We start from the raw sequence: 16992 nt of genomic DNA, 5'->3' as shown, positions 1-16992 counted from the left end.
AGTCCGCCCGCCAAAGTAGGTCGTCCGGGGTGTGTGGGGGGGTCTTTGTTCCGGGGGCCGCGGGAGCGGAGCGACCACCCTCTTCACCTTTTCAGACATCTTTTTATCGCTAGTGTTTTTCCCAAAACTTGATAGTTTTGCGCCAGGGAAAGGCTCCCGGCCGCGCTCTCCCTTTGGCGAGATGAAAGCCGCTGTCTCCTCCCCGCTGCCTGTCGCTGAGGGGGTTTAAAGGGACCTGCCAGACCTGTTGTTCCCTCAACCTGGGCCCTGCCTGCCCCGGGGCTCTCATGGCTCCGGCTCTTCCCACAAAGAGCCTTGGCTCTGTAGTGTCTGCTGGCATGCACTCCTTGGGACCCAAAGTGTTCAATAATCGTTAAAACGGCAAAAAAAAAACCCCAAACAACCCAAAACTTGTGAGCTGTGGCCTGGTGCTGTCGTTCTGACGACAGGTGGGGCAGGATGAGGCCCCTCAACCCAAAGCACATGTCACTGCGTTGCGGTCAATGCAAGGCCACTGCCACTGTCCTCATTTGAGCCCAGGACTTCAAAATTTATTGAATTTGACTGCAGTCTGTCCTTTTTCACTTTGAATTTTGATTCCGGTGGAAGGCAGGAGGTTGACAACCATGGAGACATCTGTAAAAAAACCCTTTTACAAGGCAAGACAGGAAGGTGACGGTTCCTCAGCAAACCCCTTTGCTACTTGTGTGCTGACTTCCAAAGGTGAGACTGTTTCTGTCAGCTTTGTGCAGGGTGTGTGCTGTGGAAAGCCCCTTCTCCCCACTCTGCACATTATTCACTGTATAATTTACAGCTTTTTAAAAAAATAAAGAGAAAAAAGATTGCACAAACTCTGCCAGCTGTGGCCAGCAGTGAACTGGAGGCCTTTCTGCTGACACTCGTGGGCACTGAACTCTTTTGGCACCCAGGTAAATTCCAAGTTTCTTGGGATCTACGGTCGAGAATGAGCAAGGAACAAGTTGTGGGATTTTCAAGCACACCCGCAGGCATGCAGCATCCAGCTCCCACTGAAAGTAGGTGGGATCGAGTGCCAGAGCCTCTGGGAAAAATTCCTCCTTGTTTCTTTCCCAGCCCAGAGATCCTCAAAGAGGAGCTAATTGCCTACGTTTGCAGTCTTTCCTTTAAAAAGAAAACATCACTGACTTTTTGGAAGAAGATGTTAAAAGAGCTGGTAAATTCACAGAGGTTAAAAATAAACACTAAAACTGCAACAGGTTTGTTTTCTCACTCATGCTGAACAGCTCTTTCTGTGTCACCAAACTCTCTGCTTTGCACTGGTTCCGAACATTTGTGCCTCTGATAAGAGATGAAGGACACACACAGTCCTCCTTGACACCCAGCTGCTGCTTCTTCAGACTTGCACCCCTTGCAGCACTTGCTTTTTAACAGAAAGAAGAAGCAGAGTGAGCTGGGGTTTGAAAAGTGAGTAGTTAAGTAGGATGAATGGGCAGGACTCCATTTCGTGACTCAAGCCTTCGCGTTTCTGTAGAAGGTGCTCCGTCCAAAGTCCAAGTTAAATGACCAGTAATATTGCTTAAAGACATGGAAATGTATCCTTTTTAGTGAAGTCACTTCAGCTATTTTGCCAAATAATTACGACTACTTTTGTTCAAGTCCCAATCAGGTATGTTACCTTCTTAAAAAACAAACAAACAAACAAACACAAACCCAAAAACCCAGCATACAAACCATTTCTGTTCAGTGTCTCGTGATCTCAAGTGCCTGTGATGCTTTTTCGGTAGCAGGTGGTTGCAAATGGCATCATAACAGTTGCAGTGACTGTATTCAGATAAGCATCTGCAGACTGAACTCCAGCACTTGCTTGGGAACATCCCAGTTTTTCCTTGCAGGATTCCTGATCAGGCTGAGCAGAGTGTTAGTTGTGCAATAGGAGTTTTGGGGGGGGTGGAGAGCACATCCTCTTTCAAGGTGGAATGTCTGCAGGTCAGACAGGCTTGGGATTTTTTTTTTTTTTTTCTTTCCTTTAATGCAAATCTGACTGATTACTGTTTTCATGCTTTGGCCTATCCCTTCTGGAGCACTAACCGCATGGCAGTTCAGAGGAACACCCAAGTGGCTTAGCATTTCACTTCTCTGAGTGGGTTAGGAGCTTATTTTCCACCCAACATCAGCAGGTAAGTAGGTTCCTTTCACTTGACCGCTTCTGAAAACTCCACTCAGAACAGCTTGTGACCCAGCCAGGATGCTGTGGAGGCTCAAACATGGGGGAAAAAAAATGACCAGTTTGATTTTTATTTTTTTATTTTTTTTAATAAGTGCTTGGTAGTTGCTGCCAGCTGCAACTGTTGTGCTAAGATTTCCCTGCAGCACTGAGCCCACAACGGTAGCTGCAAACAACTACCAGCAAAAGGGTGAGTTATTTTGGCAGAGGAAAGTTTCCTGGAGGTGTAGTTTTGACTTTTTACTGATTTTTCTTCAGCTCATCAAGTGCAAACTCCACAGGATGCTGTTTCAGTCCGATGTGCCTGGGCTGTAGTGGCCAAATACAGCTTTTGTCCAAGTAAAGTTGTTTTGGGTGGAGAGAGGAAGGGAAGTGGAAGGAAAATGTGAGGATATCGGGGACCAGAAGAGTGTACAGTAACCACAGTTATGGTTGTTGGAAATCAGTCTCGCTGTTTTGAACTATAAGGACAGATGATGGTGTAAAAAATGTTTTTGCAAATACTGAAGTTGCACTTTCAGATGACTCCAGTTATCTTGCTCTCTTACTTCCTTGGAGCATGGTGGCTTTGGGCATGTTAAAATAACATTTTCTAGGGTCCTGTTTTAACATCTATTCCACAGTTTCTCTTTGCAGCATGTAAACTCAGGGGGGAGGTATGTTTACATTGAGTCTCTGATACATATCAGCTCCTCTGCTGATGTACATTTCTCTGTCCTACAGTTGTTTTTCAGGAGAGGTATTGCAGTTTATTTCAGCAGAGGGACAGGCCTGAGAATTTATTAGTGAGACGAGTAATTCCGCTTCTGGCGCCATAGACAGCTCTGGAAGCGTTTTTCATGTGTGTGCATGTGCCTGGGTGTATGCACTTGCAGATGTAAAAGCCAGAGCACGTATATTCTTTCTATATTAAGGCATTTGTTTCTTCTACTTTAACAGAAAAAAAAAAAAAAAAAAAGTACCGTTTTGGCTATGTTAGTTCCGCTGAAATGCTGTGGAGATGAGCAGTGTGAGATTTTTATTGACAGGAGCCGGCTGCATCAACATAATTCAGCTAGAGAATGTTTTTTTGTAGCCCAATTTTAGGGAGGCTGTGCCAAGGCTGTTTGTACATAGAAGGGGAAATAAAATTATTTGCAAGGGTTCTTCTCCTCTGACAATGTAGTGGCAGTTTTGGGTTGCACAAAGGGTGAACGCTCCAGGGTCCGAGTGAGGAGATGGGAAGAGAGGAAAGTATTGAGTAGTTGGACTGGCATTCCTCTGCTCTCCCATAACCCCAGGGAATGTTTCTCTTTCAGCTTTGCAAGAAGCAGGTGAGCATGTTTCTTCCGACTGGCCTGATAATTGTGTTACAAAGGGAGACATGCCTGCCTTCTAGGAATTCCTTCCTTTCTGTTATAAAAGGTTTTCATTCTTCTTGGGTGATCAGAAAGAATGCAGAAGGAATCTGGAAAGGCAAATGAAAAGTGGCTCAGCTTTTCTTATTTTAAAATCTAAAATTGAGTTCAGAAGTTCTTCCCTAACTTGAAAACTTAATGAGCATCTGAAGCAATACCTCCTTTTAATTTAGATCATCAAATTAAACTTTGTGAAGAAAACTTAAGCACCAAATTCTAGTCCTGACAGGTAGCAGAAGCATGAAACCATTTTCACACCCGTGTGATGCATGCTGCTTTGTACCAGCCTTTCAAATATGCAATAAGCAGTGTGTATTTTTTGATTCCCAACCTACTTCACTGTCCTCTGCTTGACTCCAAATTTTTTGCAAGACAAGTGTCTATTTTTTGCTGTTACTTTTCCAGAAGTGAGAGGGCAAAGGGATGAAGAGAACGTGTTCCTGCAGTGTTTCCTGAGTCCATTCAGGTTGCTAAAGCAGTTGTTTAAAGCAGAACTTGGGGGAATAGCAACTTCTCGTTTAGCAGGGCGACCCAGGAAGCAGGAGGAGGAGGAGGACCACTTTTCCCCTGACTTAGGGGAATACTGCTCCCCTACTAGTGCAGGTAAATCTCCATTTTTGCAGAATGACAAATTATTTCTGGCTGGTGAGTCGTCCCTTTCACTTCTGTGCAACCACTGATTTAAAAGACTTAATGTATTTCAATAGCCTGCTTAAATTTGGCAAAATTATCCGATGTAATGCTTTTTAACTTCTGTGGAGCTGCATTCCTACTCACCATCTTTTTTATCTGTCCTAAATTTCACGTGGTTAAACTTGCACAGCTAAGACTGAGGTGTGATGGTAGCTGGCAGTCCAACTCCCTCGTTCTAATTTGAGATCTAAATTGCAAAGCTTTCAAGTTAAACCTTTTAAAGGGCACAGTTGTGTGTAATTCTAAGGACACTTAAGTCTATAGAAATGGAGTGTCAGCTCCAGCACTAGACACACAATTATGGTTTAGAATGGAAGCTGAGACAGAGAGCTTTAAGTTTAGCAGTACCGATAAGTACTTCTAGACTCAAATGCTTCTACGTCAGCTATTAAGTTCTCCAGCTGACAGAATATTTAGTGTATAATGGTCAAATGGCAACTGTTTAGGATTAAATATGTAACTGGACTGATGCCTTCCATTTATAACTGCACTTGGATGCAGTTGTCAGAGAAATCTGTTTTACTTGTGGTTTTGCTACTAGCTCTTCCCCATTCAGGCGTGATGTATGGTAATACCGCTGCTGACCATTCATCAAGTGGGAAACAGATGGCACTAGTTTCCCTTCTATTGAAAGATGGTGTTGAAAGGCTGCTCCTGTGAGAATGGCAGCAATGATGCAAAACAAAATATTTTCAGAATATACGTGTCTGATGGCAGAACATTAATTGTAAAACATGCATCTTGTTCTACTGTGGTATAAATACCAGCTGGTGACAAAGATCATCTGATGGGCGTCTGGATTTCTGGGAGAAACTGGGTTAGAAAGTAAATCAGATTGTTGAGATGGGTTCTGTGTCTGTCTTGCCCTGTAACAGTCAAGATGTTCTTCCTGCTTCAGTTTTGCGTCTGCAGTTAGACTTTCTAATGAAAAGCATCAGACCATGGACTTAATGGTGGGGTAGTCAAGCAAAATCTAAAATAGCTGTTGGGTAGCTGGAAATTCCCAGGTGAACATGCTGTTGGATCTCCAGAGACTTGTTAGTGACCTCAAGAGACTGTCTCTTGCAGGAGCACATCGGATGCTAAGAAACAAAATACATACTCCTGTGTGTTTGCCTAGACACTCTCCTGTTTATTTGTCTCGACAGTCCAGGGACACTGACCCAGTCTAGCTGTGCATTCGAGTGTCTCTGGAAACATGCGGAAGCAGAGAGTAGGTCTGAGTCTGACTATCCCTCAACAAACCCTTTTGGCAGGTTGCTGGTTGGACACCTTCTCCAGGCTGTTCAGAAGAGAAGGCTCCTGGGAGACCTTCTCGTGGCCTCCCAGTACCTGAAGGGGCTCCAGGAAGGCTGGGGAGGGACTTTGGCTGAGAGGTGACTGGGAGTTCCCTCTCACCAGACTTACCCGCTTGCTGCTCTCTCAAAAGTCCTGCCTGAGCTACTGGGTCTTTCAGTAGTATTTGTGGGGAGGAGAGGTAGTTTTCTGGTGGCTTCTACAAGAATATAACAACTCAACCTTTTGTGAAGGGAAGAGGGGGAAAATCTTGTGTTATTTGCATGGCTCCATCTAATTTTAATTTTTTAAAAACAAGTTCTCGGCGGTAGGCACCTCTTCTCTCAGCAGAGGTGGCTGAGACAAACCTTGCACGTGGTGTGTTGAAAAGAGAACCTCTTGGAAGGGTTCCCACCTGTGTTATGAGACAGATGCTGTGTGGCCTGTGAGGACTTGCTGTCTGTCCCGGCCAGTGCCAGGAAAACACCGGCTTTGCTCAGTGGTTGGTTTGGCTTTTTTCAGGTGCTGTGGGAGCAGTGTTTGCTCTGACAGCTTCTCGTGCCATGTCAGACTGTGCCTAACAGGAATCTGCACTGGGGAGTAACTGGTGCTTGTGGAGAACTGATTTGGTGGAGAGGACATTGAATCCTAGAGTGATGTGAGTTGGAAGGGACCCACAAGGATCATGGAGTCCAACTCCTGTCCCTGCACAGGACAAGCCCAACATTCACACCATGTCCCTGAGGGCCTTGGCCAAATGCTGCTGGAATCTTGTCAGGCTTGGTGCCATGAGCACCTCCCTGGGGAGCCTGTGCCAGTGCTCCACCACCCTCTGCCTCAAGAACCTTTTCCTCATGGCCAACCTCACCCTCCCTGCCACATCTTCCTGCCATTCCCTCTGCTCCTGGCATTCGTTGGTGGCCAGAGAGAAGAGATCAGCGCCTGCCCCTCCTCTTCCCCTTGGCAGGAAGTTCTAGACCCCCATGAGATCTCCTCTCAGTCTCCTCTTCTCCAGGCTGAACAAACCAAGTGCCTTCAGCCTCTCCTCATACCCTTCCCCTCTAAACCCTTCCCCAATCATGTGTTGAAGAGGTCCTTGATGTGGTGGCTGCAGTAAATCCACTTGTAATTAACTTTTAAAAGGTTCTCCCTGGAAAACACCTCTGCTGTACAATACCTGCTCTGATAGCACATCCCAGCCCAGCTGTACGGAAAAGGAGAGGCAGACCTCCAGGAGCAGCATGGCTTTTGGCTTTCTGAGCTGGTGCTGAGTTTGCAGAGCTGGTGGTTAAGGAGAGATGACTTCCCCGAAACTGGGATACCTTTTGCTCCGGCATCGTTGGCAGTGGCTGGGATGTGTGGTAGGCACCTGCTGAGATGTGCCTCAGGGTCCTGCGCCCCAGCCCTTTTCTAACTGGGATTTCTTCCCATGGAAAGCAGGGTGGGAGGGCAAGGTCAAGGAGTGCTCCTGGGTCCCACAGTGTCACCATGGCCTTGGAGGGCTGGGTGGGACTCCATCCACCCCCCTGTTTTCAGAGCGGCTTTTCAGGTATGTCTGCCCTACAGCCTGGAGGTGTGACTGCAGCTCATTTACAACAACTCCTACTCTCAGCAAAGTTTGGCAAGGATGTCTCCAGCAAACACTGGTGATGATGACGAGGTAGTTCCAGTGACCTGGGGTTCAGCTGCCAACTACTTATCCAGGGGCTGGGGCGGGTTCACTCTGTCTGTCTGTCTGTCCTGCAGCCTGTTTTGTCACATCCATGGGGCTTTCATTAGCCCAGTCAGCTGCGTTCACACCTCTGGGTTGTGCTGTTGTAAATGTGCCCTTAGAGTAGGATTGTGCAGTTGGTCATGAGTCCTGCTGGCTATTGCTTAATATTCCAGCTGTTGTTAATTATTTTTTTAATAAGAAGGTGTATTCTAGGTGCATCCACTCTTCTGTGGCGACGCAGGGTAGAGCTGTGGCTTCATCTAGTAGTTTCCCATCCTGAATTATTTTTTTTTTTTCTTTGGTTTGTCCAGTGAATTGCCCAGGTTTTTCTTTTAGTATCTAACAGTGATAAGTGACACCAGTTCCTCTTTGTTTTCACAGGCTACAACTGGGAGGAGAAGATGTTTGGCTTTCACAAACCCAAGATGTATCGGAGTATAGAGGGCTGCTGTATTTGCAGAGCTAAGTCTTCCAGTTCTCGTTTCACTGACAGCAAACGTTACGAAAAGGATTTCCAGAATTGTTTTGGGTAAGAGTCTTTAGTCACCATCACGGTCAGTCATGGTGTTGATCTTCAAGGGCCACCAACCTGATGCGCTGTCCCTCATGAGACTGACAGATGAGGTTAGCAGAGGTGGGTGGTGGGGAAGGCTGGCTTCAGCTTCCTCACAACTTTCCTGGCCAGAAGTTTTAATTTCTCTCTGGAAACCCATTCTGATGGAAAGTGAGAATCAAATATTTAGCTCTCCAATTAGGTGTTGTTGCATGTAATGTTACTTGAAAGCATTGGTAAGCAAAACTGTAAATACCAGTGATTTCTGTACCAGCTGCTGTGACCTTTTAACTTTTTAAAATACTTCCCAACAACTTTGAAATTCTATCTAAATTTGTGTCCCTGAATTGTCAGCAAAGCAAATTCTTCTGTGATAGCTTGTGATTATTTTTTTACTTTGTTTATTTCGGAATTTCTTTTTCTGAGGCACTAAGAATTTCTCCTGTTTACGCTGTAGTTTTCCATGAAATTATTTCCCCTGGAAAAAAGTCTGTTGTCAATAGGTATTTTCTATTTTTTCTTTCCAGTCTTGTTGGATTATGTCTCATCAAAACCTTGGGCCCAAGTGGAAATTTCATGCATCACATTAAAAACTATATGTACATATCAGTATTGCTGCTCTTGTCTCAAGTACTTAACTTCATCTGTGTAAATCTTTGCAATCTTTAGAAATATTTCCCTCTCTTTCCCCTTTTTCTAGAAACACTCCAGTGTTGAAAGGACAAAACCAAAGCTTTATAGTGCTTTGTATTTACCATTCATTTTTGTACATAAATCTGATGCTGACAATTTTCCTTGTTATATTCCTTGGTTACTGTCCTTGGCAGTGGAAAGCCCATTGATTTTTTTTTTTTAATTTTATTTTTTTGTTAACTATAGTAAAGAAACTTGCAGTATACCAGGGCTTTTGGTTTTGTGCTATCTGAAACTTGTTTGCCAAGGTAAAAACACATTCTTAACACTGAGCAAATAATGGCTTATCTGAGCCTGCCCCATTCATCTATAAATGTTTGAAGCTCTTCCCGTTTAAATAGCTGAAAAATTCTCCAGTGTATCCCCTTTATATTTCTTTGAGCGTGGATTAGCAGTAGAGATGATTTCTGAAGCAGGCTCGTTAAAGGGAGCAAGTATTGCTGGCATTCTAATGAATGCTGGTTTTGAAACCTTATCCCACGCTTCTGTAGGAGTGTGTTAGGTGGTATCTGTTACTCATCCTTGAAGCTCTGAGAAAGTTAAGACCTGAATAAGCTTTTGTCAGATCTCTGAGGTCTGTTCCCCAAATGTACTTTCAAGGAATAGGATTATTCTTCCTCCCTCTCCAGTCTAAACCAGCCCACTGGAACTGTGTGTTTTGTTTGGGGGTTTTTTGATTTATTGTTTTTCATTTGTGTTTTTGTGTGCATTTTTGTGTTTTGTTTGGGTTTTTTTAAAAATCACAAGTGAAGGTGATGTATCTGTTTTTAGTGCCTCTCTGGAGGCAGACTTTTTATTTCTATATGGAAGAGTGTTTTCTGAACGTGAGACCTAGTCTTTAAATGTCAATGTTTGAGCACCCCAGATGAATTGTAATGACTGAAAAACAGAACTTGAGAACCTTGCTCTTCCATCAGTTTTTATGCTGTTTGAACAAGTGTGGGGGGGTACTTTTTATTAACCAAGTGATTTTTGCTTTTGTTTTTACCAGGCTCCATGAGGCCCGCTCAGGAGATATTTGCAATGCCTGTGTCCTTTTGGTGAAAAGATGGAAAAAACTGCCAGCAGGATCCAAAAAAAACTGGAATCACGTTAGTCATTTATTTCTCCTCCACCCCAAAACTATCTCTTCTCTGCCTTAGTCCATCCTGCTAGAGAGGGGAGGTGCTGGCAAGGATTTAGAGTTTGGTATTTTCCCCACACTCTTCCTTCCCACCCTAAAGAAGCATCTCTAAATCCTTCCTGGAGTATTTCCTGCTACATGGCTCTTACCTGTCTTCGTTTGGCTTACATGCAAATGGTGATTATGCAAGCTCGGGATGGAGTCACAGACCAACTTACCGTGTAATTCCTTGTTTTCACAAGCTCATAACTTTGTCCAAAAGTCTCTTATGACACTGAAAACATTTCAGTGTTGGCCTCTATCCAAAATTGGTTGCTTTTTTTTTTTTTTAGTGGGGTTTTTTTTTCAGTAGTTTGAACAAGCAAGGTGACTTGCTCAAGCAACACATAAATCAATGTCGTTTAGTCAGATAATTACAATGACTAATATCTTGCAGCTATTCCCACTCATTTATTCTGTTTTGATACATCTAATTCAGTTTGGGCCTAGGGCTGGGAAGATGATCAGGATTCTTTGTGTATGTTATAATCTTTATTCAGGAAGCCTTGATGGTAATGGGAGCCAGAACTATGGTTTTTACTACCACTAGCTTTATTCAGAAGTTAAATTGGTAATTTTTTAAAAAAAAAACTCCAGGGCAAATGCTTGGCAGACACTCTTAACTGAACCTGTATTAGCTTAAACTGGTGTTGTCTACTAAACTCAATTTGTCAGAAATAGGAAGAAGGCAGAAGTTGAACCAAACATGCTTTTTAAACTAGTTTGCTGCATTTTCCTACAGACTTGGCCTCTTATAAACCAGATTTAAATGAAACATAAGAGTGTCGTTGCACAGAACTGCCTTGGTTTAACTAAATGGTTTTGAACACCTCCAGCTGAGTCAGCAGAGGTACCTTGACTGGAGCAGGAGCTGGGTATGATGCAGAAGCATTGTGCATGCATTTCCTCTGTTCCAGGTGGTAGATGCCAGGGCTGGACCCAGTCTTAAAACAACACTGAAACCAAAGAAAATGAAAACTCTGTCTGGAAGTAGAATAAAGAGCAATCAAATCAGCAAACTGCAAAAGGAATTCAAGCGGCACAGTAAGTGAATCCAAAGAGATTTTGGCAGTAAAATTTGTCCTTTCCTAACACAGCTTACTGTTAGCTGGCCTGGCTGAATCACCATCCAGATTCAATTGTATGATGACACGTTTAGGTGCTGCCTATTTTCACAACCTCTGGTCCTCCGAGGGCTTGGGTAGGGGGTGGAATGAGGAGGGGGAGCTTGTGTGCAGGGTGGGCTGCGAGACAGAGGTGGGGAAGCGACGAGGGGGAGTGGGAAGCCTGACTTGAAAGAGTAGGCAATTGCAGCTGATGTCCCTGTAGCTTAAATGACATGTCTCCAGAAAGAATTTCTTGGGCAACACTCATTGAAACCAAAGTTGGAAGAGGTTTCTCCCTGCCCTCAGTAACGCACTGTGGCCATTTTCAGCGCTCTTTTACCCAGAAGCACTCTTCTGTTGCTCCCGCTATCAGCCTTTTTCCTTCCATACATGTTTTCAACTCAGGCTTTACTTGGCCTACATTTTCTCCCCCTTTCCTGCTGTGTTTCCTCTGTATTGTTTCCTTACACCTTCCTCTGCTGGTCTCAGTGATTTCTTTCCACTAGCACTTAGACTCTTCAAATACATTTGCATTCGTAGCTTTCCAACGAAGCCATCTGCCAGTTATGCTCTAAATATATGTTGGTAGTTTAGGTTTTTCCTCTAAAGCAAATCTTCCAGCTTCTTCACTGTTGCTTGGTCTTCTCTCAATTATCCTACCTGGCCTGAAGGAAAAGCTCTCCAAAGAACCAGTAAAGGCTTTGACCCAAAGAGCTTGTATCTCCTCATTCAACTTGCTGTAATTAATCCTATTTATTGTGTTACTGAGGTGCTAGAGATGATAACTAAAAGCTGGACTAGTGGACCCTCTGTTTCGATGTGCTGTGTCTGCGGTTGATTCCGTAGTCTCAGTCCAGCAAAAGCTCAATGCCACCTGCCCCATTGCACTAATGAGAAGAGCTTTGCAAGACTTGACCTGAATGGGTGAGAATGGAGATTGACAGTAAGAGAGAAAGTACAAGGTCTGAAGCACAGATCCCTCTTGTCTTCAAGGATCTTCCAGTGGTTCCAGAGTGGGACTGGGATCTTGTCCAGAGCTGTGGGCTGCACAGGCTGTGTTTGAGAGCTAGGAACTGAAGCCTGATCCTGAATCTCTTTCCAGTCTATCGCGTACGAGGACCCCTTCCAGTTCTGAGGTGTCTCCCAAGTGGTGGTGGACAGTCTCTCTATTGAAATCGACAGGGGGAAGTGAAAAATGTGTTGCTGTTGTTAGCGTTTTCTTGTTAATTAAAAGTCTGTCTCTGTGCTTTTACAAGTCAGGAAGAGGGTAAGTCATCGATGCGTGTCCCGATTCTCGCATTTCTTCTTTCCCCTACAGATTCTGATGCCCACAGCACCACTTCGAGTGCCTCCCCGGCTCAGTCTCCCTGTTACAGTAACCAGTCTGACGAGGGCTCTGACACAGAGATGAGCGCTGGGTCCAGCAGAACACCAGTTTTCTCCTTTTTAGACCTCACATATTGGAAAAGGTAAAAAGCAACAAAGCATGCGCTCTGTGCAGAGAGCGCTTCACTTCACGTACACAGTGTTTGCTTCTTGAGGGATGTGCTGCTGATGAACTTAATTTGTTTGAAGGATGTAATTTAAGTCACAGACTATTCTAGAATACCCGTCTGTCTTTGGAAATAAATGCTATGTGTTTAAGACATTTCCCCCTGTCTCCCTCCAGATCCCTAAATACAATTACAGTTGCTGGAAAATATTTTTTACATTTTGGGGAGTAACAGATAATGTTCCTGACTGTCATTATCTTGTCTTAAAACCATGCTCTGTAGACATGATGTATTACCAAGTACAACAGTGCCCTTGGCTTGCCAGCAAAACACAGCATTTGATTTGCTTGACCTGTGATGATAGTCATTAAAAAAAAAAAATCTGGAGTGGGAAGATTTTCTGGGAGCTGACAACCTTGTTGTCTTTTATTGCATGTTGTGACACAATAATCCCTTGTTTAGCTAATTGCTCTATTGGAATTGTTATGACTTTGCTGCCTCCTCTCAAATAGTGTTTGCAAGTGCATTGTAGTCAAGGTTAGTTCAGCCTAGATAGTCGTGTATCTGAAGCTTCTCTAGGAAGCAAAATAGGAGACTTAGTTTTGTATAGACATGGGTTTGTTGGTTGTGTTTTGGGTTTTTTTTCTTTTTTTCCACAAAGCAGTGTTGTAGATTTAGACACAGACTTGTTTTCTCTTTCTCAGCAGCCTTTTCCCTCCTATCTATCCTCTGATCTGGAGGCTCACAAAAGTAGTGTCTTGGGTCAAACTGATTTTTTGCATTTCTGTAAATTTTGTGTATTCTAAACACACAAACTATCTGTCTCTTTTCCTACTGTTTCTTCCAGGCAAAAGGTCTGCTGTGGAATTATTTACAAAGGGCGTTTTGGGGAAGTCCTCATAGACACTCATCTCTTCAAACCTTGCTGTAGCAATAAAAAATCTGCCACTGAAAAGCCAGAACAAGAAGGACCACAATCTCCAGCAATCTCCACCCAAGAGGAGTGGTGACTTCCTTGGATAGCTGCAGAAGGTTACGCAGATCCTCTTATTCTCTGGAAAAAAATACTAGAAAAGTGACTGTTCACTTTGGACACCTGCTATGCTGCCAAAAGACTATTCCCTAGAACTGTTTTGGGTTTTACTGCCACAATTCCACAAACTCTGAAGCCAGTTTGTATCCTTTCAGAAAGACTGTACATAATATTTAAGATGCTATGGAACACTTAGCAAAGCTGAATGCTGCTGCGAGGTTGTCTAATCTTCTCCCCCTCAGACTCCCCTGACTCGCTTCACAAGTGAATATGAGGATGGGCGTTTGTATATTAAAGTCTGTGTAGTTCATGTTTCTGTATTGAAAGAAGCAGTGGTTGTAAGGCTTTTTTTTAATTTTTTTTTTTTTAAGTTGGTTGGTAACCTCCCTTAAATCCCGAAGAAAATATTTCATTCTTAGACATGTATGAGTCAATAAGATGAACTAATACATAGAAATGTTATAAGTCACCTCTCTAGTTATATAAATATATATTTTTTTAAAGGTGTGGAGATTTCACCCTATACTACTGATGTAACAAAGACAAATACTTCATCCCTCCTATGTGACACAGACTGGTAAACTGCAGACATCTCTACTACAAGTGGTAATTATCTGAGAAGGCCCCCAACATAAAGTGCTCCTCAGAAGGGGTGGGAGAGCTCTCCTCCTCCGTTAGGTGGGAAGATTTACCTAAAACTTGAACATGGTGAAACGGGAGGCTGCTTTGTTTTAACCCAGCAGCAAACACCCTGGGCTTCATGTACTTACTGGCTGGTGATTATGGATGAACCAAGAAAAGATCTTGATGCCCAAGTTGGGTGTAGATGATGGCCAAAACTGCTGATCTGCTGGAGTATGAACACAGACCAGACTTCCTGCTGGTTTCAGACCTGACACAGAACCAAACCCCTCACTAAGAGAATCAGGCTCTGGTCCAGGGACGTAATCTGCTTGCAGCCTGGGGTCTGGAGCAATGATTGCTTCTTTTGGAGCCCTTCCCCTGCAGTGTTTCTCTGGGTTTGGGTTTTGGGTTTTTTTTGGTTGAGTTTGTTTAAACAACCACCAGATGGATGCTTTTGTGAATACTGAATATGAAAAGTTCTGTTGAGAATGGTGCTATACCGAATCCAGGCAGCTCTGTTGGCATGTGCCATCAAAAGAGAGTGTTTCTTACACGGATTCCCAGACAAACTGGTGTGCAAACCATTGTGATGCTCCTTCAGACTCCACTTTGCCTGTAGGGTGGAAGCAGCTTCCTGGAAGAGTGTGTGCTGCAGGTTTAACTTTTTTTTTTTTTTTTTTTTTTTACACTTCATGTTCCTTTTATGAAGGTTTAACTTGTGTTAAGTTGGGAATTCTGCTTTTTATGTTTGTTTGTTTCTATTTTGGGGGGGAGGGGGGATTTTTCTTACTCTTTTGGGATATTCTACAATGGATTGCTTCAAGCTTTCCTTTCTGTGAGGGTCATTGGCGTAATACTATGGTGGGTAGGGGTTAGGACTGGATTTTCATGTAATCTCACTACCTGGAATGGGAATGCTTAGCAAATGAAAATACAGGTAGGAAAAAATATGCAGGTTTTAAGAGGAGCCTCTACCCTCAAAGCTTTTTGGTTTTTTGCCTTTTTTTTTTTTTTCTTTTCTTCTTCCCTCTCCTCTTGTTGGGTAAGCCAACCTCTGGAGAGAAGGAACATCAGGGGAAACAGGGCTTTGACTTATCACAGCCTTACAGTTCAGAGCTTTCATTGGGCTTATTTTGCTTTTCCTAAACTCTCAGAGATTCTGAAGGGAGGACAAAGCTGCCTACCTTGCTGTCATCTGCAACCAAACAGAATCATACAATCATTCAGGTTGGAAAAGACCTTGAAGATCAAGTCCAACCATAGATATCGCGGATGCTTGTTTGTATAACGACTCAACTAGGTTGGTCATGTCTCCTAAAGGCTTGAGCAAGAGTCCTAGCTGGTTTTTGCAGACACCTGCTTTCATCTGAATTTGTGTTTTCAGCATTAGTAATTCTGGACACCCAAGGCTGCAGTATTGGTGGTAGGATGTGCTCTGATATGGATCATCTCTTCTGTATTTATTTATTTATTGCTAGATTTCAACTGCCAACTGCTTCCCCTGCTCCCTCCCACCTCTTCCATTCCCAGTAGTGACGCAAAACGAACTGTATGTAGTCATGCACTTTGTATTAATGTATTAGAAATCTATGGAACCTGTTTTGTACTTTTTATACTGTTCAGACACTTGTAATCCAAACTTTTTTTTTTACTAGGGTAATAAATAAATTTAGACTTATTTAGAAAATAAATAACTTCTCTTCCATTTGTTTCAGCTCTGTTCTGTTAATTAGACTTACTGCTTGAACCAGCCCAGGTTTCTATTTGAACAAGACTTCAAGACTTTTTTTTTTTTTTTGTTTCCAAGTGAGATAATTCTGTTAATTCTATTTAATTTGGAAAGACAAGCAGAGCAAGGGAAGGAGATGGTGTTTGTTATGATAGACGGCTGTCTTGCAGCAGAACCCCAGAGCTTTCCCCTGGCCCTGCCTGTGTGTCAGGCATTCCTTTAGTGGGAATGGGTGGTGCTGACATTTCCTCTCCCCTGGGGGGGGTTTGCTCTCTGTCTAGCTCACCGGCATTCAGCCTTGGTGCTGACAGCATGTGGAAACATCCCTTGCCAGATCCAGTGGAGCTGGTGGAAGAGACTTACCGCTCCTCTACTTGAAGCTAGAGCCTGGAGCATTTCTTCCCATGACAGGCATCGTCAGCTGGGTGAGCTCCAGCAGACTGGTGGGAACAAGGTCTGGCAGGAGATGGAAGTCACTAACTGAGTTGAGGAGATGATGAGGCTGTTCCCTGATAATGAGGAAAACATTGCAACCTTAAGCATGATGGCTTGTTGCAAGAGGCTGTTTTGGAGTTTAGTGGAGACACTGGTTTGTTCCTGCTGTTTTTTTTCTGATAACGCTGGATATTTTCTTATAAATTGAGCACAATGACATCCGGAGCTTCATGTAGAAATCGTGTCAGTGAAAGATCCATGTAGACTGCAAGACCGTGTGATTTTAGTATAAGAGCATCTATTTTGGGCATATTTACGTGATCTGCTGTGGATGCCTAAACATACCTGGAGTGTGATTGAGTTCACCTAAAATGAAAAGCTCTGTGTAAAGTCACTGAAGGGAAGAATGTGCACCAAAAGGTGGTTTAAAGCAGGTAAACTTGGTATGTATCCTGTTCTTTGCAACTTCCACCTGTTTTCAAGTAATTAACTCCTTTTCCTTCTCTCTTTCACACTGCTGGTGCACACCAATGACTACAGGTACTGTCTGGGTAACCTCCAGGTGCTGGGAACAGCAGCTGATGGACAGAGAGCTTTTTTTCGCGAGGCTGATAACTTAACAGAAGGCTACAGCTGCAGAGGAGGAAGCTCCTATGGAAAGGAACATCACCGAGGCAGGACTCGCCATCTTCAGAACAATGTGAAACAAAATCAGGAGGCAAAACCCTGGGTAAAGCTCTCCTGTCCTTCACCTGGATCAGCTGTCGCAATGACACGTGTGACTTCTGCTAAAATGCCTGACAGTGTAAGCATTCTAAAGATCACAGACTGGTGGGGTTGGAAGGGACCTCAGGAGACCATCCAGTCCAACCCCCCTGCCAA

General features: G+C 43.7%; 1 protein-coding gene across 1 annotated transcript; it reads left to right on the top strand.

Annotated features, from left to right (window-relative positions):
• The first annotated feature begins 7664 nt into the window (after positions 1-7664).
• Positions 7665-13952, top strand: SINHCAF (SIN3-HDAC complex associated factor). The gene is made up of 5 exons (XM_010177021.1): positions 7665-7811; positions 9520-9619; positions 10608-10734; positions 12115-12265; positions 13137-13952. Exons 1-5 carry the CDS (start codon positions 7684-7686, stop codon positions 13297-13299), a joined length of 669 nt encoding a protein of 222 aa, XP_010175323.1. The 5' UTR covers positions 7665-7683; the 3' UTR covers positions 13300-13952.
• Positions 13953-16992: the final 3040 nt, after the last annotated feature.

The sequence above is a fragment of the Antrostomus carolinensis genome, unplaced genomic scaffold (assembly GCF_000700745.2).
Source record: "Antrostomus carolinensis isolate BGI_N321 unplaced genomic scaffold, ASM70074v2 scaffold31691, whole genome shotgun sequence".
Taxonomy (NCBI): domain Eukaryota; kingdom Metazoa; phylum Chordata; class Aves; order Caprimulgiformes; family Caprimulgidae; genus Antrostomus; species Antrostomus carolinensis.
This window is presented reverse-complemented; position numbering and strand designations above follow the sequence as displayed.

Coding starts and splice junctions, on each gene's coding strand:
- SINHCAF (XM_010177021.1), top strand. CDS start 7,684: ATGTTTGGCTTTCACAAACCCAAGATGTATCGGAGTATAGAGGGCTGC. Junction 9,620..10,607: donor CCAAAAAAAACTGGAATCAC/GTTAGTCATTTA, acceptor CCTCTGTTCCAG/GTGGTAGATGCCAGGGCTGG. Junction 12,266..13,136: donor GACCTCACATATTGGAAAAG/GTAAAAAGCAAC, acceptor TGTTTCTTCCAG/GCAAAAGGTCTGCTGTGGAA.